Raw genomic sequence first — 24,243 nt, 5'->3', positions numbered from 1 at the left:
ACAAATTGTCAAGGAGCGTGGTCGGCCCTTGGTCCGTCTCCATCTGTCCGGTTTTACCGTAATGGGCTATCTCCCCTGAGAGGTTTGTTGCATCTGAGTAATGAACGTTTTCCAAGATGCCCAATATCCACCCATCCGGCTTCATACTTTCCTTTGGCGGCCAAAATAGCCTGCAAGATGCACCAGTCAAATTCTCCTTTCGGATATTTTTGTCGGAACAGGGATACGTAAGGAAAACCCCAGCAATTTGGCTGTGTAGGTGAATTTGCGGCTGCGGGCGCAGTTTAACCTAGACAGGACTAGGGTGAGGGAAATGCAGGGCGATGGGAATGGATGTCAATGAGATGCCAAGAAGGTTGCTCTCGTCATTGCACGTTGCTGGTCCGAATCCGGGCATTGGATCGAACTGAATTTGACTCGATTCGGTTAAATGACACGGACGGTTGACAGACCAGCTTCCCCCTGTCGACTCAGCACTGGATCAACTCTTAACCATAGTCAGCGCCAATTAAGGTCTGTCCGAGCACGGCATGGCAGCACTCCTCAGGCACGTGGCTGACAGACTAAACGGTCTACATCAGTCCGGATATCTTGGTCGAATCTGTGCTTGGTGGCAACCTTCCACTCTTCTCCGGGGCTGGGTTCAAAGCTTGTATTCAGAGTTTTAGTCTAAGCCCTCCTGCAAGAGCGCAGAGCACGGGCCGGACCAATCTCAGTCCAATATTCACGTTTCAAGGGGTACATTCAACATGTCTCTCTGACATCAATTATTAATATTAGCTTGTTCTTGCCAGGGCTATTATCATTACTTTGACACAACAAACTCCGCCCTTCTGCTGCTGCTTACCCAGTGATCCACGACGAAGCTGGTTTCTCACCCGCAACCATGAATGACGGTGCCATCAATGTCTCTATCTCAGTCTTTGTTACTTTGGCACTGGCCGCTTTAGCCTTGGTCCTCCGACTCGCTGCACGCCGTAGTACCAAGATGGACTTAGGGCCTGATGACATGTTAGCTATCGTTGCCTTTGTAAGCCTTCCACCTTCCGCTCTTATATGGAAGATCGCTGACTTACGCGCTGGTCGGTGCGGGTGGTTATTCAACTATCGTTCTCATTTGTAAGAACAGCGACAGTGCCGATATATGGGTAGGTCTGGCTGACTCAGCTCGATAGGGGCTTTCCATTGGGGACTAGGGCAGTCACTTGGCGATCTCACTGATGAAAACGCGATGCACGATATCCTCACAAAATCGCGGCTATCGCTATTCATCGTCGAATTATTATACTCCTTCTCGATTTCTTCCTCTAAGTTGGCTATCCTGGCCTTCTATTGGCGATTGTTCAAGACATCTAACATCAGGGTTCCCATCCTGGTCTTTGCCGGAATGTCCATCATCTGGCTTGTTGTGCGAATCTTCTTGACCATCTTCCATTGCATACCCATCCAAGCCTTCTGGAATAAGACAATGAGAGGTGCAAAATGCGCGATCGACGAGTCCAGATTCTTTTTCGGGACTGTACTGGTGCATTGCCTCATCGACATTGCTATCCTTGTCCTGCCGATTATGCCAGTCAGACACCTTCACCTTCATTCTGCTCAGAAGATGTGGTCATCGCTCTCTTCACTTTTGGTATCCTGTACGCTCACAGTAATTTACGGAATCAAGTTACTTGAAGCTAAATCGAGCCAGGGTTTGCATCGCATCGATTATACTTCTTGTTGAATCCCTGAAATTCAACGTTCACACGAAAGATATGCCGCACGACATAGTCATGATAATAATCTGGTCTACGGTTGAGGTCAATCTAGCCATCGTTTCTAGTAATAGCCCCTCATTGCTAAAGTATCAACACCTTGCTTACTGGCGTTTTCAGCTTGCCTTCCAATTCTCCGACCAATACTTCGCCGTCTGCTTCCAGGCCCACTTGCTAGCTCGAGGGAACATAACCAACGTATCGAGCTACCAGATAGAGTCATCAAGCTCACTATACATGCGAGAACGAGGGAAGCCGACGAAACTAGCTCGACGCATCAACTAGCGGACTTGGAGAATCGGTGGCCTGACTCTGATACACATATACCTACATACACACATACTGGTGACGGGCTGCAGGACTAGCAGCCCGCCAGAACCAGCCCATCATGCGATTATCTCCCATCTGGAGATGAACCATGCTAGAGGTAACCATAGATGGGATATCTGAGCTTATTATCCGGGCTTAACTTGGGCACGGACACAAACTTGGAGAAAGCTGACTTCCAACTCCATAAAGCAACCCTTTTTTATATAACGTACATGATAAGCAAGTGGATCAGACAAGCGAGTGGATCAACCCACTTTTCACCTTAAAAGCTATTTTTTAAATAATTCTTAAAAATCGAAATTAAGCTTAAAATGGCTACGATTTTAATAGCTTATATATATGTCCTAAAATAAACTATATTAATTTCCCTACATTTTTTTAAAAAAAATTCCTATATAGCTATAAACCTTAAAGTCTACTTCCACTGTAAAATACACTCTATTTTATGATTGTCTATATAAAATAAAATATTTAGAAATGTTTAAAAAATACTTACTTATATAACTAGCTAACGTACACGATAAGCGAACGCAACAGCCCACTTTTCCCCTTATACTTGTTAGACATTACGTGTATTCGGTTCATTGATGTGAATTCGTGTATTCATGTTCTGTTCTTGTTGAAATCTGCCCCTTATGTCACGGGCTGGGCTCGGTAGGGCAGGTGAACGGGGAACGCTTCAGGCAGAATACGGTCTATTGCTACGGATAGGCACTGCAGGCAGGTCAGGCTCTATTAACAAGACGTAGCTCGAGGAGCTACGTTCAGGAACTATCTGGTCGGTAAACAAAGTCTCTGCGATAACGTATCGCCACGTGATCCGGATCTACCTTGTTAGTGGTCTAGGGTAGGCCAGTCTGGTCGAGCTGTGACAGTACCCCCCTCTCTTAGCATCGAGCTCTGTCGAGATAGGTCACTGTGGTCCAGGTTTATCGGGATATCTCCTGTGGAAGTTAGCCACAACCTCGGCGGCGTTCTCCACATAGTCTGCGGGGACTTCTGTTGGGTCTGCGTATCCAGCCCATTTCACGGTATACTTCAGTCTAGGACGGCCTCCGCGGCCGCGTCTGTCCCAGCGGGAATCTACGATATCTTCGACTTCCCACTCCTCTACTCCTTCAGCTTCGACAGGCGGCGGCGGGTCTGGATTCTGGCCCGGCAGCGGGTCGGTAGCGGCGGGCTTAAGCAGGTTTGTGTGAAATACCGGGTGTATCTTCATACTGGCAGGCAGTTCCAGTCGGTAGGCGTACGGGGAGATAACCTTCGTGATCTTAAGCGGGCCGATGTTCTTCCAGTCTAGCTTCTTCTGCGGTCTCAATGTCTTGATGTTTCGGGCGTCTAACCAAACGTGATCTCCTTCACGATATTGTCTGGCAGGTCGTCGGTGACGGTTCGCTTGGGTTAGCGGGGGGAGTCGGGTGGGCAGGCATTGCGTTCGGCGTCCAATTGGTGGGAGCTACGTAGTGTCACGGGCTGGGCTCGGTAGGGCAGGTGAACGGGGAACGCTTCAGGCAGAATACGGTCTATTGCTACGGATAGGCACTGCAGGCAGGTCAGGCTCTATTAACAAGACGTAGCTCGAGGAGCTACGTTCAGGAACTATCTGGTCGGTAAACAAAGTCTCTGCGATAACGTATCGCCACGTGATCCGGATCTACCTTGTTAGTGGTCTAGGGTAGGCCAGTCTGGTCGAGCTGTGACACCTTAGAGGTTTTACCATTTCGGCTGTAATCTTAAAGTATCCCTGCTTGCACGTGAGGCCCCAGCACCTGTTCAACAATACTTAGTTTTTTAAAAGCTTATAAAAATCTTAATTTAAGCCTAAAATAGTTGAAATTCTACTAGATTATATATAGTTTATAGAATAGGTTAACTATATAAATTTTCTTAGACTTTTTACTAATTTATATTATATAGTTTTAATTGAAAATAGATTTCACACTGTATAGCTAAGCTTTTCTAAATAAAATAAAATAGTTAACAATTTAAAAAAATCTTATTATAATAAATAATTATACTAAGCTTAATTATATTTTTTCTTGATTTTTTAGCTATTTTATTTAAGAATTAAATTATTATAGGGTAAGTTATTTTTAGCCGTACAGTGCGGTGTTGCGTTCGCTTGTCCGTTGCGTTCGCTTATCGTGTACGTTATACTATTTTAGGAAGTAATTCTATTAGATTTTTAGCTAATTTATTTAAGCTCTAAAATACTATAGGGTAAGCTATTATTAGCTGCACAGTATGCTGATCCACTCGCTTATCGTGTACGTTTATTTTTTTTATAACGTGGTTGATAAGCGAATGCACCAGACAAGCGAGTGCACCACTGCACTGTACAGCTAAAAGTAGCCTACCCTATAGTATCTAGCTACCATAAATAAAATAGCTAAAAATCTAAAAAAAAAATACTTTTATATATAAGTAGTTATAGGTTATATAAAAATATTTCTTTTAGATTTTTAGCTATTTTATTTTATATAGTAAAGCTTATTTATACAGTGTAAAGAGTGTAAATAAGCTTTTTCTAATATTATTACTATAATAAATTAGCTAGAATTATTTTATTAATTACATAGCTTTTTTGTACAGTTGAATATATAACTTTAGAATTTTAGCTATTTTAGGCTTAGCTTAAATTTTATATTAGCTTTTAAAAGTCAGCTTTTAAGGTGTAGGTTAAGCTGGTGCACTCGCTTGTCTGGTGCATTCGCTTATCAACTACGTTATTTCTTTTTGTCACGTAAACTATTATTAATCAAGCCCCTTTCATCTATTCGTCGCTCAACTTAGCGTACGAATGCAACTTTTTGGAAGCTTGTTGACATCTAAAAATGTGGCCCCAGTTGGCCAACGAGGCTTCGATTATGGACATCAGGTTGAAAACCGCCAAATAAGCATGGGCGCGTAGTTAGACAGCCAGTAACGGCAAACCTTGTAATGTGGGCTGCTGGTTTGGGTGCGAACTCTTCAAGAAAGCTGTCGAGAAACGCAGTCAAGACAGATTAAGTGTAAGAACTCGCAGATTAGTTGAATCTGTTGTCCTCGGGCCCGTTAAGGATGTCCAGAACTGACATGTTGATGGGAAACTCTCAAGTGACATATCAAAGCTATGCCCAGGCTTAGCAATGACATATTATTTACACACGGCTTCGAGGCTAGTCGTATTGGTCATCACAAATTATCATTTACTAAGTTCCAAAGCATTGTCACAATACGGCGCGATAGGTGGGCAATATTAGTTTTGAGAATGAAACAAAGACGTGGCAAAGCCTTCGACCGCCCCCGGAGAATTATTGAGCGTATGGAAGAAGGCGTGGTTTATAAACTCGCCCAAGATCCAACTTCCTTGATCAATTGCCTTGAATTGTATGGCTGGGTCACGGCACCGGGGGTTAGCCACTTAAAGGTTAGCCATTCAAAATGCGTCGGATGAAAGGAACCTGCCCCCCCCCCCCCCCCCCCAAATTTTAGAGTATGATAGAAGTAACGTATGATATGCATCTGAAGATAGGATGCTGAACACTTGGAGAAGTCGGCCTTCAAGCAGGCCTGTCAAGCAGAGTCAAGCGAGGCTAGAACGGAAAAGACTTAAGAAGAGAAGTGGGGCTTTCCTGTGTGTAGACCGGATCAATGCTGAGGAATCGTAAATAGCTTAGCGTACCTACTGGCCTTATGAGATTCATTCTCCCAATGAGATTCATTCTCCCAGGCGTAATAAACTCTATCTATCTATCTATCCAATAGCCGGTTAGGTTATTTGATTTAGACTAATATTTGTTTAGAAATACTAAGCTGAAATAAGTAATTATAGCCAGAAGGGAAACTTTCACTTCAATCATGCCACCATAGCACCTTCGTTTCTTATGTCACAAGTCACGATTCTTAAACAAGGAACCCTTGAAGAAATCAGAGTCCTTGAGACTTGTTCTATGTTCAAATTTCCAAAACATCCATCGTCTAAAAGACCCATAACCTTCCGTTTCCCAGATTGGTTGCATCTTTCCATTAATCATCAAATGGCTGATCATCCTTGCCACACGTGCCGTAAGCGACGCGTACAGTGCGACGGTGGATATCCGCATTGCGACAAGTGCACATTAAGAGGAATTGAATGCCTTGGATACGGCCAGTTTCTGATGTGGACAGGGGCCGTAGCAGTTCGTGGAAGACTTGCAGGACAAACCTCGAGTGCTGCTGCATGCCACGGCCAGCATTCTGCGGTAGCCAAGAGGCGGACAATCTACCAAACAAAAGCCTTGGAAACTAAAACGATACATGTTACAGATCAATCGGTATCAAGCTCCAAACTGGATCTACAAACATCTGACGTGAGGTCTCTTGTGGATCCTCTCTTCCAAGGCATGAGCGAATCGCAAAGGAGATATTTCGACTATTGTATGTACAATTGATGTCTTTTGGAACAGTCTCTCGAGGGGACATACCTACTAATGTTCTCTTAGACTCACATCGCGTATGTCAAGATCTTATCAGTCATGACTTTTCAAATGCCAATCCTTTCCGCAACCTCTTGCCCTTGACATCGTCACATCCCATATTGCGACAGGTCATCATTGCCGCTTCAGCAGCACACATGTTTAATCAGACGACAACCTTGGCAGCTGCTTCCGATCCATCTCAAAGGTTTCAAGCACCAAATAATATACGTATCGATGCACTTGTGGCAAAGCACAAAGCACTTCAAATCATGCCCTCCGCGATTCAGAATATTAATACACATAGTATTGATATTATCCTAGCTGCTGCGTTGTTTCTTGTCAATGTTGAGCTTTTGGAGTCGGGGAAACGCTCCTGGAAGCCTCACCTCGAGGGCGCTGCTCGGATCTTAAGCATGACCCAACCACTCACACTGTTGGATGAAAGCCTGAAAGATTACATCATGTCAGACTGTATTGTGTATGTGCTCACCAATATGCAGATTGGCCAAAAAAGCTGACATATTGCAAGTTACTCCATCCTAAGTCTTACTTTCAACCCTTCAGCCCCCAACCTACAAAATCATCTCGAATCGTGTCAGATTCTGTCTATTCTGGACAAGACGGCGAATAGTTATCTATGCTGTCCGCCCGAACTTCTTAACATTCTTTTGATGGCCTCTCAGCTTCTCGACAGTTCAGAGGATGGTGTCACAGCCTCGTCATGCGCCGCTTTACTAGAGCAGGCACGCAGTGTGGATCTGGACTCTTGGGCTTACAAACTCCACGACCAAAATACTATCCGAAGTCGGTTCCTGGCGGGATTAGCACATCAAATTGCTGCTTGTCTCTATGTTTTACAAGTTGTGCCGGCTCTGGACAATTCCATGGACCGAGGAACCACCCATACACTGCTTGAGGGACTGTATAACACGCTATCTCAGATTCCCGATAACGATCCAAATTTTAAAGCCACTGCCTGGCCGAGTTTTGTGCTGGGTGCTACGACAGAATCACAAGAAACACAGTCCTGGGTGATAGACAGATTGAAAAGGATGGCAGTTGTTTTCCCCTGGGGCTTTATCTATTCAGCTGTAGACACATTGCAGGTCCTTTGGAGATTGAGTGAGAAGCAGAGGGTGGCTGCAAGCTGGGTTCAAACACTAAGGCAACTCGATGTCAATTTTTTGATCGTGTGATCAGGGTTGCCTCCAAACGAAGGATTCTGGTTCTCTTGTTGCATCGGAGCTTTACGCTTAGCCAATAGAATACGAGTGCTTCTAGTTCGCAGATAGAATGAGTCAAAAACTATTAATATTGGTAATAATCAGACGTTTAAGCGTCCTACAGAAACAGTGACAAGAGACTTATGTTTTTAGGAATAAATACCGCCATCGGACCCCTCAACTGATGGGAATAACAGAGACACCACTTGAAAAGTCCCCTTGATACTTGATATTTCAGCGCAATTGGCGGTGCGAGAACTCCTCCTAATGCGCTAAATCACTCTCACAGTATTTCAGGCTCAGGCACATAATCAGAGTTGTGTCGTTGTTTCAAAGAACTACAATATCCTACATAGCAATCCGCCTCGTTACTCAACATACCGCCCTCACGAGATGTCATTCAAAGTCTGGAGCCTCCCAGAGCTAGCTTGCTGATACGGTCAGTCTCATCCAACGCCCCTTTACCCTTGACTTCCACCTGACTAGGTGTGACAGAGTATGATGGTGGTACATCCAGAACAGGGTTACAGGAAAAGAAATGGCGGGGCCGCAGAAGAAGCGTGACTGGCTCCCTAGGCATGATAGGGTAATCCTCAGGAGATGGGAAGTGAGTGATGCCAAAGGTATGCCACAGGACAATATCGGTGTTGGTAATAGATTCAGTACCATCACCAACCCACTCAGCGATTCCCTTCGAGGGCTCGCCAGAAGTCTGAGGGACGTGATCGCCAGCGACCCAGAGTTGGTCATCATGGTCTATCACCATCATTAGTCTAATTCTTGAACATTTTAGGGGTTATTCTACTTACATCTGGTAACATGAACTGCATGCCTCGCGAACGCAGCCCGTTTCCACACAAGGGATCCCTCCTTGGGCAGCAACCCTGGCACCTCTCTGCTGACAATCTTATACGACACCGGTTTGCCACTGTGAGGGTTGAGTTTGTTCTCGTTGATGATGTCCCAGGATCTAGAGGTAGATCCATTGTAGTCCGTCATGGCCTGGGCAGTTGTTTCGAGCTTGGTACGCTTGGCGTAGAAAGCGTTGCCGTAAAAGTTCTCGGGACTACCGACGGGAGCGTCGGATGCGACGGCATCGATCATCTGTACCGAATTGCTTGGCCCGTCGAGATTGGGGTTGACACGCAAGCAGAAAAGATGTTGATGATTGTGGGCGTTGATGCCTGTACCAGTCAGTATACTCTCGAGTCTACTACACATATTAGGGATGAGATGATTCAACTTACCTCTGTGTACCTCTGTACCCCATCCTTTGGTATCCTCACCCGGATACATAACATAGGTGTTAAGGATTCCAGTCAGCTTGATGTCAGGCTGGATGGTGCCGTCTTGCTGCAACAATATCAGTAAGAAACAATCAATATCTCGGTAAACACGTCCAGTAACTTACATGAAAGACCCACTCATCATCAAATTAGCCGCCTGTTCAACAAAGCGTGTCATAGAGGAAGATACATACCGCGATCGCATACTCGTAGTTTGCAGCCGTGAAAACTTGCTGCACGATCAACCTCCTTGCGCGAGTGACAATGGTCGAGTCATCCCGGAAATCTGTGTGCTTGAACAAGATACCGTCGTCTTCCTCATGGATACAAATTGCATTCTTGACTTTTCGAATGCTTCCAGATTGTGTCGAAAAGTAGGCATCAAGGTAGTGAATTGCTCCCTTGCAATCACAGCCCAAGGCCAGGCTGTTTGTCAAATAACCGGCACCATACTCGCCAAGGTCAAAGGCATGCTTTCGCTGATGAGGGTGTTCAGGGTTTCCACTGTGCAATGTGTCAGTTCAATGGTGTCTTTAGCGACTTGGTTGACTTACTAAGGCACCACCATTTCCGCAATAGACATTCTGTAGAAGATTGGTCGAACATTCCCTTTATCGTTGAAGGTAATGTTATTAAAAACAAGACCCTCTCGATAGTTGAAGCCAACGTGAAACTTCCAGTTCTGCCACTCAAGCTCGCGCCCCGTTACCTTGAAGGATACACCTTCGGGCTGAGTGATGTTGATAGGCTTGAGGTTATTCCTGTAGCCTCCCTGGTGCTGAATAGCGAGATGATGATAGTCCAGTGGGGGAGACTTGATTAAGGGCCGGCGGATCTTGGGGATGTCGATAGCAACGACCGTTTCGTTGATCGGGTCCCAAATGGGACAAAAGTCGAGCGGGTACTGGTATTGGCAGTTGTCCACTTCAGGTCGATAATACATAAGGGCTTGCTGGAGACGTCTACCACTACCAAAACGTTCGTCGTAACCAATCGTCCATGGATCGCAATAGACTTTGTGAATGTCTTCTTTGGCAATGCCGCTTATGACACACTGTTCGATGACCTTGGAGTCTTTACGGCAGCCATGTTCCACAGCTGCCAACTCTTCCGGAGTAATCTATTAGTCTGATTAGTTACCAAGTAACTTAGTCTTATTAAAACAAGGTCGTACAATTGGCTGAGCTCCATCAACTTGCTTCCACTCAGTGATCTTTGGTGTCTCAAGGCCCACAGAACCCTGATAGACCGTGCCAGTAGGTCCAATGACAACCACATCGGCAACACGACTGGGCCGACGAGCATTATGTTGGTCCTTGAGCCAAGCCGTCATCTCGGCTTTACGGGGCTCTTCCAACGAGACTACGTTGAACTTGACATTTTCATGTGCTTTCTTGACGATGGCAATAGCAGCCTGAATCTCTTGTGGAGAGAGGGGGTCGAAAGGGTGAGGGGGGGAGGACATCTCGAGTGAACAAGCTTCTGATTATGCTGTTGGCTGTTGATGTGCAATGTGTGAGGCGTCTTGGTTGTTGTTTATGGGAGAGAGGGATGGAGGAAGATGTCTTATGTAACCAGATGATGGGATGCTCTCAGAATATGGAACACACCATGTCAACGGACAACTCAGGTCTATAATAAATCCTTCTTCCTCGTGTTGTCCACAATGACGATGGGTCCCAATGGTGATAACAGCCCAGATCCTCGTATGCCAACAGAGTTGCCTCTTCAACAACTCCATCTGACCCATCTGTTAGTATGTTTTGACCAAACAAGCACTCTTTTCCACATGTTCGATATTGAGGCCCAGCATGGTGAATCAACACTAGCAGTATAACTTCCGCATTTGGTTTTCTAATCATCTGATCTTAACAGGACATCCTCTCAGCGGCAATCAAAACTTGGCTAAACACCTTTCACGGTGACCCAAACTCGTTTAATAAACCCACGTCTTCTTCTCTTGGGTTTTCATCAATTAAGTAGCAACATGTGAGTACCCCACACTTCAGGGAATTTTAGCCCGTTGTGATAAGAATTATCCCAAAAGAGTAGGGTTTCATCTCCTCCACACCGATCGTGCTCCGTTGCCGACACTAAAATCGGGTTCATTACTCCATTGGGAAGCTATCGTGACCCCGCACTGCAATGACAAGCACCCCTGCGTTAGGTGTGAGCCTACGGTTTACTCTAACCTCGGTTGGTGGGAACAAGGAATGTTATCACAAAATCAGGTTAAACGAGCAGATAATCCATTGCAGATATAAATGATTAAACCCCATTTTCGTACGCGGTAGATTGAAGAATTGCTATATCTGCCTATGACCATTTCGCAGCTTTGAGCTCCCGTTGATCATGTCTATTTCTCACCAAAAGGTTTATCCCACACAACGCTACAACATGGCCAAATCTCCTTCATCAACTCAAACCCCAACGCCAATGTCAGTTACAAATTTATAGCTGCTTGATAACCCGACTGACCTCTGGTCTTAGTGCCATATGTGGTCTCTTTATTGTTTTGGGGCCTCTAGCCTCTGAGCTGGTGTTCTTTCCCGACACTTTTATGAAAAGCAACACCTGGATGTAAGTCTCGCCCTATGAATCAACCCGGTATTCTTTTATAATGAACTAGATACTTAAACATAGCAGATCAGGGAATCTACTGTCTGGTGGCATGTTATTGCTTCTAGGTGGTGTCCTCGAGCAAATACAAGGTCACCACCTGCCAGCCGCATCTTTTTTCTGTTTTGGGTTAAGCTGCCTTACACACAACAGCACTGCCTTGTCCTTACTATTCGGAAAAGAGCTGGGTGAAGCTACACATAGTTCTAGTATAGTTTGTAAGTGTTCTCGTGGCAGTGTTTACAGCAACACGTAAAACGTACTATATTAACCATTTGATTGCAGACGTCTTGGATGGACTCGTGTCCGCGTTTATTCTGGCATATCTATTTGATTCACTGAGAAAGAATGTTGCTCTGGCAAGAACGCTCTTCTTTCTGAATTCAGGGGCTGGTCTGGTAGCCTTCGCATATCTAACAGCCGCTAAAGGCATCGTCACAGGTCGAGACTCTGGTACTAAACTGCTAGTAGTAAGTCCTTCCGGAACGGGGATTGACAGTAGGCTGACGGATCCCTTAGCAAGGTGGAGGATTCTGCTTGTTTGTCGCCGCCCTTAGTAGTGGATGGATTCTTCTCACGTTGTTGCTCGATTCCGTCGATTCTTCGACATTTGGATTGGGCGATACACTGCATGAAAAAGGATATGAAGGATATCAAAGAGTGACTGAGAATACTGGTATTAAGCTATGATAGCCTGCAGACATTGCGGCTGTACTGCCATTCTGATCCTACAGCCATGATGAATATTCAAAACATAACAAAAGACGTAAATCAAGCGCCAAGCGTTCTGGAGATCTATACAAATAAATAATATATAACCTCTTTTAAGTACAAGAGACAGAAAACATGATATTGGCGTCTTGCAATTTCAACCGGTTGAATAAGAATATTAGGACATTGCACGGCCTCCTCCTACTCAGTGGCATCATTAAACCACACTGGACTCACCACTTCTTGTCAGACACCATGTGGAAACTGGCTATTGGGAAGAGGCTAAAGTTTATCGTCAGCCCGTTAACAGCTCAGGATCGTTTACACAGTTCCCATGCCCCAAGATTACCCTGGTCTTATGATCTCCTATGGCATCTCCATCTCGCCTAACCTCCAGTGCATCCGCAAAGGGTATGTAACCCCTGCACTTCACCTTCGCATTACTGGATTCCCCATGCACTCCTTTCTGGGGTACCCCGAACGTACCAGTAGTGGAGTATGACACAACCTGGTAACCAAAGATGGGGCGGCATAGTGAGCCTACTGCAAGTTCTGAAGGTCAGGTATATTCTGTCACCAGCGGTAAGGAAGAACACTGAATCGGTGGGAACGGTGGGAACACGCACCTTCTGTGCATTACTCAATAGGAACGCCTGAGAATCATTTTTTGCATTGACACTCAACTGACATGTACAAAGCTAGCAAGGTGCAGGCTGTTGTGGGATAATACATAAAAGTGAAACGTGTCTCAAAACAGTACCCTAAATTGAAAGCGTCGTGAAATGACTCAAAACGATTCGTGTGCTGATCCGACAGCATTCCCTTTCCGTGCGTAGGTAATGATGAACAAAGGGTGGAGAATCTCAAGACAAGCATCTTGGCCAAAAGTGGGTCTATTGCGAGGAGCGGATCCACGAGCCACTGGTTGAGGTCTATTTGTGAACTGTCATGTCAACATCCGCAGAACAACAATGCCAACAACCGCTATGGCTCAGTCAGAAACGTACGTGGCCCCGGTTGGATGTAAACAATGCAGACACCACGGGTTACTGGGAATTTCACTCCTAGATATATTATTGCCACTCAGTGTAGTTATATCTTCAAGGTATATCTTCTGCGGAAAGGCTTAGGTGGAGAACGAACTTTGCGCTTACACAATAACTGCTCAGTCCAGATTAGCGGATGAACATGATACTAACCGTACCATGCCATAATCGTGCCTCCGCCTCCGCCTTGAGATTGCGGGGTAAATCTCGCGTCCGCAGATTATGTTAGATGGCTGATAGTGGCTGGCGATGACACTTAAGCCTTGCCCCTTGACTATGCGAGATATTCTCCTTTAGCCCGTCATTTTCATGTATTTACTGACAAGTCGAAATCTAACGTCACGGATCCGCAGCTGCATATGACGTTGGATCCACAACGGAGCTTATCATATCTAAACTCGTTCGGTAGTTGAACTTCGCCGTGATGAAGGGAGGAGGGCGATGTTCAGAACAACACGATGTTAGTTTGTGGGTGGAACAAAGCATCCAGCAATAACATTCCTCGGTTTATCAAGCTTACAGCATGGGACGAGGTTATAATTATGAGAAAAATACGTAATAAGGTTGAAATAGTATCCCTGGCTCGCCGTAGGAGAATGATAATCCGAGACTATCCTAACAAATGGCTGATCCAATCACGGTAGCTGTTCATTTGTGAATGAGTTTTTTCAGCCTCTATAGATCTCTGCAATCGTGCCACAAATGCCTCGACGAGACTATCAACAGCTTGTTGTGGAAGATGCTGATGCCTTGGTCGTAAAATGCGAGGATTTCCTTTGCTCTTCCCGAACACGCTCGCTTTAAGACGTATATCGTGGGCTTGTGGTGTATAACAGCCGTGACCCAACAAGGACGTCTGAGTGCGCCCACGGCTGGATAATAAGTCTATTTGACGATCGAAAGGCCTTGCTAGCTGGGCTGCGGCATCGGAACGGCTACGAGAGACCGAGTAGCTTCTTACCGGATAGGTCTTCGTGTTTGCACGTCTTGAAGTCGTCCATTGTTGTACCAATTTTCTCGATTCTGGCTGTCGTGCTGTCGACGGCGGATTCGGTGAGCGAATGTGATGAGAGCTTTCTGCTCTGTTGTTTGGCATACGCGGTTGAGAGTTGGTGAGCCCAACCTCTGCCATACTTTGGATGGGCCTCATTGGCTGTTTGTAGGAGGATAAATCTGCCTCCTTCCGAACATGCGAGCGATTGCAAAGACATAGTTTGAGAGCGTTCGTCGACAATGGTATGGTTCTGTTCGGGGCTTGCTGAATGCGCGTGCTGCTTTCATTCATGACCGCTGCATGGTCTAAGGGATGTCGAGAGACCTGATTTTAAAGCAGAGATGTTTCGAAGGAAAAGCTATTCAATTAGGAGTTTAAGCTGTGTTAAGACTGTAGGGAGGGCGGGCTTTTGGTAAAAATCGAGAGGGAAACCTTTCTTTAGCTCTAATCCCGATATAGCCCGTTTTTAATCTCAGTAAAAGTGCCATCCACAGGATTCTCTTCTTCTCCAAACCAGCCTATAGCTGCAACTAGCGTAGGGTCAGCGGACGCACTAAAACATAGGCATCCGGCAATGTTTTTACTTCTACTTGAAGATAGTTTTGAAGCAAGAACGCAAATTATGTACCCTACATTTAAGCACTAAATTAAGCGACATGTCTCATCTTAATGCATGTGACGACCTGTCGAATAGCACGCTGTGTTCCTATACATTTGCCTCTTGTTAAGACAAAACCTTCTCAGATACAGTCTATTTATGCGTCAGAAAGAAAGAGTATGCTACACAGGTATCACGAGAGCAACGTCAACTTCCACAAATGGTGCCTTAGATCCCTTTCCATACAGTTTCGGTATTACCGGTATTACCCGTGGCAAAAATCTGCCGTGTGCTAGGAGACGAAGAATTTTACATGAGTCTTGCTCTACATTATCTTTTATACAGACTGCGGTAATCGTGCTATGATGGTCATTTGAGTTCTCCTACTTGCACTATGAATTTGAGGTGGTCATGGTGCCTAGACTGTTTATCTCGCCCTACAACGAAGACAGCGGCGGCATACCATAATGTCTGTATACGATGTAATATTATCCTGATAAGGGGACTTTCAATCTCTCTAATGACTTCTTTTGATGCATAGATATTGCCGATATTAGTACAATAGTTTTATCGCATGTCATAGTCCAGGCTTGACGGACTCGCCCAGTCCCTGTAGTAATTGCAGATAAACACTTCGTGGAATAAAGGTTATCCGGCAAAATCCAGACTATCGCCGCGCTAGAATACCAAAAGCAAGATTTCTCATCAGCTACGAGCAAAACGACGATGACTATAGAGAAGGCGCGATTCAGAAAATAGTTACGAAGATCTGGGAAGCGAGATGGCAAACAGCTTAGACCCGTGGTATGTTATAGAGTCTTGATACCGGACAGGACGTACAGCTTGTAAATATGGGTTAAGTAATATTGCTGGTACCGTTAGCCCTCAGTTGTCATATGATCGTAGCTGCACTGGACGATGAGACGTTTTTCAGTATTTACTTCTCATTTAGTATACCATTAAGGGTATATCGTTGCCAAAGTACATCGAAGCTATCACCCTTATTCTTAAATTGCTTCCCAACGCCTGACGAGGTTCAAAATGGTTGTACGCCGAATTTAAACTATCAACATACTAATCTTGGCACGCAGCACCTGGCGGTGGCGATGGTGGTGGTAGCAACTGGCCCTCGGCGTCAAAAAGCTGACCTCTCACTGGAATACCTCCACGAACCGCAGAAATGTGAAGCAAGGCTATTGAATTCGATGGCGAGACTGGTGTACATACGCACCCTTGGTTCATTCGATCATGTTCTGGTTGTGTTATAATCTACCAATCACATCCAGCTACCTAGAACAAACATTTATTTCTCGCTCTGCCACTCAGCGATGATTAATGGCCTTATCAATCTCAGTAGCAGCCGCAAACAAATCATTATCATGGTACTTTCTCGCCACAATCTGCAAGTTGATAGGCGCTCCCTCGAAATCTCCTGTAGACCATAACATTCTCACGTGTTCCTCATCCTTGCTCAAAGGGACACTATCCGCTGGATAATCCTCGCTTCCTTTTGCGCCAGCCTTGACAGGTGTAGGTATGACGATGCCAGGATAGTCCACGTAGTTCCAAAAGGCTGTGTAATTCCAGTAAAAAGCTGTTTCGTGAGAGCAAGCTGGCCCAACGAATACAGGACAAATGACAAAGTCAACATCTTGAGACTCCCAGTGCTCGGCAAAGCGACACCTAAAATCATCACGGGCTACGCGAAGCTTTAGGATGCCACTGGTATCAAGCCCAGGGCCTTCAGCGTCCTTGATAATCCACTGTGTCAAGTCATGCATAGGCTCTTGCTTGGCTTCAAGGTAACCCTTTACCGCTTTGCCTCCGTCGGGCCAGTAGGCAAGACGAATGTTCTTCATTGCCTCTTCTGTCTGATAAGGCTGAAATGTTTTGACATCGAACCCTTTAGAGCGTAACTCGCTAAGTGCCCACTTGAGTGCTCTCATCACCGGGGGCTGTGGTGTAATAACACCATCAGTCATCATGATCCCAATCTTGAGTGACTTCTTTTCCGCCGAGTAGCTATTCCACGGAATAGGAATAAGGCGTGGGTCTTTCAACCAAGGACAAGTATTAGAGATGACCGACATAAGGAGATCAACGTCCCGCAGCGTGGTGCACATCGGCCCAGCTGAGCAGAGGATATTGAGTTCAGCGGCAAATCCTCCTGGTAAGAAGTCTCTCTGAGGAAATAAATAAGACGTTGTCTTGAGGCCATAGATGCCGCAGAACCCAGCCGGTCCACGGACACTCCCTCCGATGTCTGTACCGACTCCTAAGACAGAGCCCCGTAGAGCTATAAGAGCAGCTTCGCCGCCTGTTGACCCTCCAGCCGAGAGGTTGATGTTGAGAGGATTAAGCGTTCGTCCCCAAGGAGACGTAGTCTCCAGGTGCATGATAGCTTGCGGTTGATTAGTTTTACAATAGAAGATTGCCCCAGCTTGACGAAGTATAGCTGTCATCTGACAATCCTCTTTATCCAATCTGCGAGTAGCCAGGAATCCGACACTAGACCATTGGTTCTTGATCGGCATATGCTCCTTGATACTGATTGGTACGCCATGCAGAGGGCCAACGGTCTTGCCAGTTTCAGTAAGGTAGTTATCGAGGAGTTGGGCAGCCTGTACGGCCTCTTCCATAAACCATTGGGTTAAACAGCAAGTAAGCTGATGGGCAATAATAGCTCTCTTCGAAAAAGCGGTGACGACAGCTACAGCTGTAAACTTTCTGGACGCGATGGCCGCAGCGAGCGCTGTAGCATCATAGTTTTCTGTAATTTCAAGCTCCTCGTTTGACAGTATGCCGCAGGAGCTGGGAATTCCAGTCACATCCTTTGGGGGATTATCGATGAGAGGTTGCGGGAGACGCAGTTCTTGCGGGACATTGCTGCCAAACTCTTGGAGCATGGATGTCCTGAATGCCTCATAAGCGGGGGAGCCGGACTTCAAAGGCATTGCCTGGATAACAGAAAGTTGTTTAGACGGCATGATGGTTGGTAGTCTTGTTTGGAAGTTGGATGAGAAACAATGGCGAATTACAAGATTTCGCCGAATGCTGGATATATACGTGCAATTGGCGGATTCCTTCTGGCCGAGACGATGCATTTACGTTCTCATGATTGAGGTTAGGGTTACCAAGCTTCCCTTGACCCGGGTTTTTTTCCTAATCTGTCGCCTAAATAGATACCAAAATCATGATCCACCCCGCAGTTCGGACGAAAGATGAGATCATCGAATAATATGTAGTTATTATCCCCTCAATTGTCGAAAGGCTCCCGAAAGTCCTTGCCCCACATGGCCCCTGTTACATGACAGGTACATGAGGAGAACCTACAAGACCTGAGACGAATTTACGCCTATGGCACAGCATAAACTTGTCCAAAGGGGAAAAAGAAGCTAATTGCGTTGCTTTTCAGGGCCAGCGGGTTGGGCAGCCAAGGTTAAAAAGCTTAAGGAAGCCTTTGGCGCCGGTCAGCAATAATAAGAAGAGGTCTCAATTAAAGAGGAAGAGGCATCAACCAATTTGGGGGTGAGCAGTGTGATGTCGCGATTTGTAACTCAAATATTGTTGGAACATCTATCAGAGGCTAATTTAGGTAGGGAATAATGTACTCTCAATTCTTGCATTTTAATTGGGCAGACATCCCTGGAGTGACCTGGCGGGAGCATTTCGACAATTGAGGGGATAGTTCTGACTATATCCTCCCAATTAGTGAATTTTTACCGTCGCTAAAGGATTCTAAGGTCCTTGACATCAACTTGAATGGGCGAGATTCTCACACTTCCCCCCATCATCGAGCGCTATATTTTAAGAAGGCTAGCTTCGTACACCCCAGCCACCAAGTGTACGGCGGTGTGCCATACTCCGTTACCCACCCCTTACGCTACATATCAGTCCGCTCAGAGCAAGGGCTCCCTACGTAGGATCCACAGAAAGAGTGGAAATTGCCGTTTCAAATCCCAGTGACCTGGTCTTTATTGGCGGTGCTAGCATCCCCGCTTTTCCCTGCGAGCCGACCAGATGAGCTCGATTAAAAATGCCTAAACAGGTAAAAATTCTAAACTATAATTGAAGCTATGATATTCATTGTGTGGAGGCTGACTTATCCGTTTGAATGTTCTTCAGTCGTATTTTTCCTTTCGCCCGTCTACAGGTATCTTCTAAGCGAGCAGGGGACCACACTGGACAGAGATTAAGACTTGGGCTAAAAGAAATGCATAAATAGACCTGTTCTGGTATTATTATTTGAAGTCGTTATAGAAGCCTTTATAGCATCTTGACATTCGCAATACAAGTACACGGCTAACATACAAAATCTCATTATTTTGCTTTCAATATGGCACAGGCCTACCCAGAGGTTATCCCCGGCACCGTCCACCTTGTTGACTCTGACCTTGGCGATGGCAACGACATTGAGCTTATCCCACGTCCCAGCGATGACCCCGAAGACCCGCTCAATTGGAGCAAACGTCGCAAATACCTCTCAGCAACAATGGTCCTCGTCTATACACTCGGTGTTGGACTTCCTGTTACTTTGCAGTACTCCGTCCTAGCAGACATCACCCAAGACACCGGTATTTCTACAGCCGACTTGGTACAAGGCACAGGCGTAATGTTTCTCCTTCTTGGTTGGGGTTGTCTTTTTTGGCAACCTATCGCCCTAACCTATGGCAGACGTGGTGTTTATCTCATTTCTACCATTATTACCGTTCCTCTGATGGTGTGGACCTCATATTCACGATCAGCTGGGGAATGGTACGCTCATCGTATCCTTCTCGGATTCTTCGTGTCGCCTATCGAGTCACTACCTGAAGTCAGCATACCCGACATCTTCTTTGCGCATGAAAGAGGAACGTGGATGAGTTTATACGTCTTCACTCTATTTGGCTCTAACTTCCTTGCTCCCTTGGTTGCAGGTTTCTTTGCCGATGCCTACGGTTGGCGATGGACAATGCATTTCGGGGCAATCTTTGCTGCTTTTTCCTTTCTCATTCTTTTCCTCTTCATGGAAGAGACTATCTACTTCCGTCCAACATTTGAGGGTCTTGAGGATCAAGTTCAGCCAACAAAGGGTGAGGGAGAAGATGGAGGGGAATCCGGAAACCTTCAACGAGCACCTACTGCCAATGATAAGAAAATTACTACCACCATCGGCAACGACCAGGAGGAGGGGACTGTACACCCTAAGAAGAGTCTCACCGCTCACCTTGTGCTCTTTGTCAAGAAAGATGGCAGACCAAACAAGAAGAATATGTTTAAGTCCATGTTGGCACCGCTTCCGCTCATGGTTCTGTTCCCAAACGTCGCCTGGGCCGGTTTTATATACGGCATTAACTTATGTTGGTACAATGTTTTGAACGCCACTACGAGTCCGATCCTTAGCACATCGCCTTACAATTGGTCCACCAGCATGGTAGGCTTGATGTATGTTGGGCCCATCATTGGCGCTGCCTTGGGCTGTTTGTGGTCTGGAATTGTCGCCGATCGCATCGCTCTGTCACTGGCTCGTCGCAACAATGGTATAAGAGAGCCTGAGCACAGACTTTGGCCATTGGCGTTATCTGCCCTGTTGTCTTGTGTCGGCCTTATAGTCTGGGGCGTCGGTGCTGACAAGCATATTCCCTGGATTGGATTGGCAATTGGCCTGGTGGTCCTCACGTTCAGCTGTGTTACAGGCGGATCAATAGCTCTGTCTTATAACGTCGACTGTTTCAAGGATATCAGCGGTGATACCACTACGTCTATCATCATCATCCGCAATACATTGGGGTTCGCTATTTCGTATGGTATCACTCCTTGGTATGTTAACATGGGTCTGCAGGACTGCTTCATCATGGCGGGACTTTTATCTTTGGGATGTACTAGTACCTTTCTGCTTATGATTTGGAAGGGCAAGAGTTTGCGTCGAAAGGCTGCGCCAAGGTACTGGCAGTATGTTCAGAATATGGTATATCAATGAGCATAATAGTGGAAGCTGCCGAGAATATGTCAGTATCGCCGTATATTATAATCCATTCAAGCGAGAGGTTACTCTACTTACTCTTATTTAGTTAAGATAGCCTAGCCTTGTACTTTAAGATGGTATCCTTATTACTTAGAAGTGCCCGAGAGATATTTAGTCTTGATAGACCGAATATTATGAAGACAGACACTGTCTCAGCAAGTGGCGAATCGGATGATAAACACAGAGGGGGAGGAGGACGGAGCCTATATCACAACTAAATAGAATGGAAAATATACAGACTTCACCGGATTTTTGGAGCGACTGTTTGAGCTTACAATGGGATTACACAGCGACCCTGTAAGGGTCAAGTCGCGCATCTCCAGGACGCTCGTCACAAGTATACAGTGCTCGGTTCGCCGTCCCCATTCAAGGGTCACCTCTCCCACCTGGCCTAATTATCGTTCGCAGGCGACCTTGACTTAAATAGCTGACATATAGTGGCTTACGCGGCTTGCGTTTTGGAATAACGTTGCCTGGGATTGGGCGAGTTCATGTTGTTTATATTGCGCAGTAGTAGGGTTCCGTCGAGGTAATTTACCGAACGGTAATTTACCTATCTGACCAAGGTTTTTGACGTCAGAAACCTCGAGGTATTTTGCATGTCAAAAACCTCTCATTGGCCAATGCCCATTTCATCTCCACTATTTTCCATATCGGTCTCTTCCCAACCCCAGCCATCCACAACAATGGAGTCTTGGAAGGCGTTTTCTATCTTTATCAGCCAAGCAACGTCAACTGTCTCCCAACCATTCGGTTCTGCCGGATTATCTTTGACCGTCTTGAGCCTCTTTAGCACCCGACTGTTCATATAGATGAAAGTGACCTTATCGGTGCTAAGTGGACTAAGCCGATTCCGAAGCTTACAATGAAGGTAGTTCGTAGCACTAAAGGAACGCTGTGAAGGAACAGAGCGCAGAAGGGAATTTGGTGATAATTTGTGTGCTGCATCGGTTATTTGACGCGCTAAACCTATTCCGTACACCAGCTAATCCTAATATGGCCACTCACTAAGCCTAAAATGGGAGAGTTTTTGACGTAAATTACCGCCAAAAACCCCCTTTAGGAATTTGACGGTCAAGAACGGTTTTTGACGGTCAAAAACGGAACCCTACGCAGTAGTGCTGGGTGAAAATATATTTTATGAAACTTAGTTGTTTCTTATTGAGCTGAGAGTTATTCTCGGGTTTATATCTCTAGATAATTGTATCTAGGACTTTAAACTTTAAATCTAGGACTTTCAGACTAATAGTCTGAATCCTGAAGGGAAGGGGGATTCCCGGATTTTCCAACAGTTCAGGGTTGAAAGCCACTCCACCCAATCCACGTAGTGAATCCACTCGTAGATTCCACCGTCCACTCCACTGACACAATCTCAATGAATTGGCTAATTCACCGAATCCACTTGGCGACGTCGTAGATGGATTGGGTGCATTTGTGTGCATTAGAAGTGGGGTAGCTAAGTGTTAGATAGACGGTTGGGAATTTTTGGATACGAGAGTAGGGTCGATGTCCAGTTAAAATAAGGTTAATTTTCACACTTAAGGGTCAATCTAGGCCCTAAGAGCTCGTTCTTCTTCTGTCTCTGTTCTATCCTTCCAGGTGATTTCCCCTGCCACCCGGTATAATATATCCGTGTTAGATACGCGAGTAGGGTTAATATCCAATTAAAATAGGGTTGATTTTCACATTTGAGGATCAATCTCGTCCCCAGAAGCTCTTTTTTTCTTCTTCTGTCCTTTTAGGTGTTTTCCCCGCTACCCGGTATTGATATATCCGGGGACCCACAAAATACATGTTTCTTTTATCGAGGCGCTATCACTAATCCAACAGGAATTCGCTCCACTTCCCTTATTGCAATATTATTCTTGTATCCAAAAGAGGGGTGAAACCCCTCACGGACAGACTGATCAAAGAATCAAGTCGACGATCAATAACATCACAACATTCTGCTCCACTTGGATACACTCACCCCATTGTATTCGTGCGTATCTCACATTGTATCTGGCGTCAGTCAGCACTCGATGGGATAGGTGCAAGGTGCGTGATGTACCGATTTGTAATGATGAGACCTGCTGGTACTTATACCACCGCATAATTTAGGAGGCGGTAGAAGTACCTCTTGTTCTTTGCATTTTAATTGACTATGACCCGTCATCGTGACCTAATTCCGGCCTGTTGGGCCCTTAGAAGATAATTGCTTCTGGTACGTAGGACTAGAATGTCAGCAGGTGCAGCTAAGAACAAAAGCCCGAAATGGAGCCCTCTTACGGAGGTCAACGACTATGAGAAGAAGAAGAGGAAGCGGCCTGAGGTGCGTAGTTTACAGTAGACTACCTTCGGATACCATATCTGCAATATTGCAATTTGTCAAAGTGAATATCGCGGCGACTTCTATCACACCCTAATTTAGCAGAGGAGTTTTGTGCCACATGCTTATCTGTGCCACAAGCTTATCGCGTACGTTATGTATGTATGTATATTTTTCGTCCGGGGGCCGTGAGGCCCGTAAAGTCCCCTATTGGGGCACAGGACGTGCTGAGTTAGAGTCTCTAGTGCTAAAATCTACGTAAAGCATTCGCAAATTACAGAACGGACCACTATCCAGCATATCATCGGCTCAAAAGCGCGTCCTGTCGAGCCTGTTACCCGTCAGCGGGATGACCAGGTCGGCTATCATAGCGGTAGCCGCTATATCAGTCAGTCTTTAGTGAGACTGGGGAGAGGGCGGCGGCATGACCGCACGACGCGGCCGAGCCCATGAGAATAAAGAAAAAAAATAAAGAAACAGAAGGGAAAGAAAGATAGAAGGAGAGGAGGAGATGCAAATACATCTCCGATCTGCCTCGTTTAGTAACGAGTGCATATCCTTTCAAAGAAGGCGCTTGACTTGGTTAACTTGATGTATTTATCGAAGTTCCTTCCTATTGCAAGGTTGACTGCCGCAGTCGGCAAGGGGACAAGCCTTATTCGACACTGCCGCAGTACTTTCCTGCAGTAGAAGACATGGTCAGGTGCTTTGCGTCATCCGCACGAGCAAGTTACCCGCGCGTCATTGTGGTTGAATCGTTCGTGGTATACAGTAAAATCCCCATAGAGGGATCTTACTGCAAGTAGATGGTGCAGGGCAGCTCGAGGGAGCGAGAGTTCCGGTAGGCAGCGTATAATTGCCTTAAGATTTAATCTCTTATATTGCTCGGGAATAAAGGTTATCTACTATATTTTAAAAGCTTCTTTTG

At 45.8% G+C, this 24,243-nt stretch overlaps 9 protein-coding genes across 9 annotated transcripts; 5 read left to right on the top strand and 4 right to left on the bottom strand.

Annotated features, from left to right (window-relative positions):
• Positions 1-886: 886 nt before the first annotated feature.
• On the top strand, positions 887-2,042 carry FOXG_21682 (uncharacterized protein; the record flags this gene model as incomplete). Its single annotated transcript, XM_018402029.1, has 4 exons — positions 887-1,082; positions 1,176-1,519; positions 1,579-1,640; positions 1,694-2,042. 4 exons carry the CDS (start codon positions 887-889, stop codon positions 2,040-2,042), a joined length of 951 nt encoding a protein of 316 aa, XP_018254536.1.
• Positions 2,043-3,000: 958 nt separating this feature from the next.
• Positions 3,001-3,306, bottom strand: FOXG_21681 (uncharacterized protein; the record flags this gene model as incomplete). Its single annotated transcript, XM_018402028.1, has 1 exon — positions 3,001-3,306. The coding sequence occupies one exon, from the start codon at positions 3,304-3,306 to the stop codon at positions 3,001-3,003; it is 306 nt and encodes a 101-aa protein (XP_018254535.1).
• Positions 3,307-6,106: 2,800 nt separating this feature from the next.
• Positions 6,107-7,722, top strand: FOXG_21680 (uncharacterized protein; the record flags this gene model as incomplete). The annotated part of the gene is made up of 3 exons (XM_018402027.1): positions 6,107-6,485; positions 6,551-7,004; positions 7,056-7,722. 3 exons carry the CDS (start codon positions 6,107-6,109, stop codon positions 7,720-7,722), a joined length of 1,500 nt encoding a protein of 499 aa, XP_018254534.1.
• Positions 7,723-8,149: 427 nt separating this feature from the next.
• Positions 8,150-10,500, bottom strand: FOXG_14339 (primary-amine oxidase; the record flags this gene model as incomplete). Its single annotated transcript, XM_018394408.1, has 7 exons — positions 8,150-8,505; positions 8,559-8,933; positions 8,997-9,102; positions 9,161-9,172; positions 9,230-9,539; positions 9,590-10,155; positions 10,210-10,500. 7 exons carry the CDS (start codon positions 10,498-10,500, stop codon positions 8,150-8,152), a joined length of 2,016 nt encoding a protein of 671 aa, XP_018254533.1.
• Positions 10,501-11,432: 932 nt separating this feature from the next.
• On the top strand, positions 11,433-12,380 carry FOXG_14338 (uncharacterized protein; the record flags this gene model as incomplete). The annotated part of the gene is made up of 5 exons (XM_018394407.1): positions 11,433-11,473; positions 11,526-11,615; positions 11,808-11,872; positions 11,940-12,124; positions 12,348-12,380. 5 exons carry the CDS (start codon positions 11,433-11,435, stop codon positions 12,378-12,380), a joined length of 414 nt encoding a protein of 137 aa, XP_018254532.1.
• A 1,641-nt stretch (positions 12,381-14,021) lies between these two features.
• FOXG_14337 (uncharacterized protein) lies at positions 14,022-14,622 on the bottom strand (the record flags this gene model as incomplete). Its single annotated transcript, XM_018394406.1, has 2 exons — positions 14,022-14,296; positions 14,373-14,622. The coding sequence occupies 2 exons, from the start codon at positions 14,620-14,622 to the stop codon at positions 14,022-14,024; spliced, it is 525 nt and encodes a 174-aa protein (XP_018254531.1).
• Positions 14,623-16,325: 1,703 nt separating this feature from the next.
• FOXG_14336 (uncharacterized protein) lies at positions 16,326-17,990 on the bottom strand (the record flags this gene model as incomplete). Its single annotated transcript, XM_018394405.1, has 1 exon — positions 16,326-17,990. One exon carries the CDS (start codon positions 17,988-17,990, stop codon positions 16,326-16,328), a length of 1,665 nt encoding a protein of 554 aa, XP_018254530.1.
• Positions 17,991-19,339: 1,349 nt separating this feature from the next.
• On the top strand, positions 19,340-20,962 carry FOXG_14335 (uncharacterized protein; the record flags this gene model as incomplete). Its single annotated transcript, XM_018394404.1, has 1 exon — positions 19,340-20,962. The coding sequence occupies one exon, from the start codon at positions 19,340-19,342 to the stop codon at positions 20,960-20,962; it is 1,623 nt and encodes a 540-aa protein (XP_018254529.1).
• Positions 20,963-23,225: 2,263 nt separating this feature from the next.
• FOXG_21679 (uncharacterized protein) lies at positions 23,226-23,336 on the top strand (the record flags this gene model as incomplete). The annotated part of the gene is made up of 1 exon (XM_018402026.1): positions 23,226-23,336. One exon carries the CDS (start codon positions 23,226-23,228, stop codon positions 23,334-23,336), a length of 111 nt encoding a protein of 36 aa, XP_018254528.1.
• Positions 23,337-24,243: the final 907 nt, after the last annotated feature.

Source organism: Fusarium oxysporum, chromosome 15, assembly GCF_000149955.1.
Source record: "Fusarium oxysporum f. sp. lycopersici 4287 chromosome 15, whole genome shotgun sequence".
NCBI lineage: Eukaryota > Fungi > Ascomycota > Sordariomycetes > Hypocreales > Nectriaceae > Fusarium > Fusarium oxysporum.
Note: the sequence above shows the minus strand (reverse complement) of the source record. Positions and strands in the feature narration are given on the sequence as shown.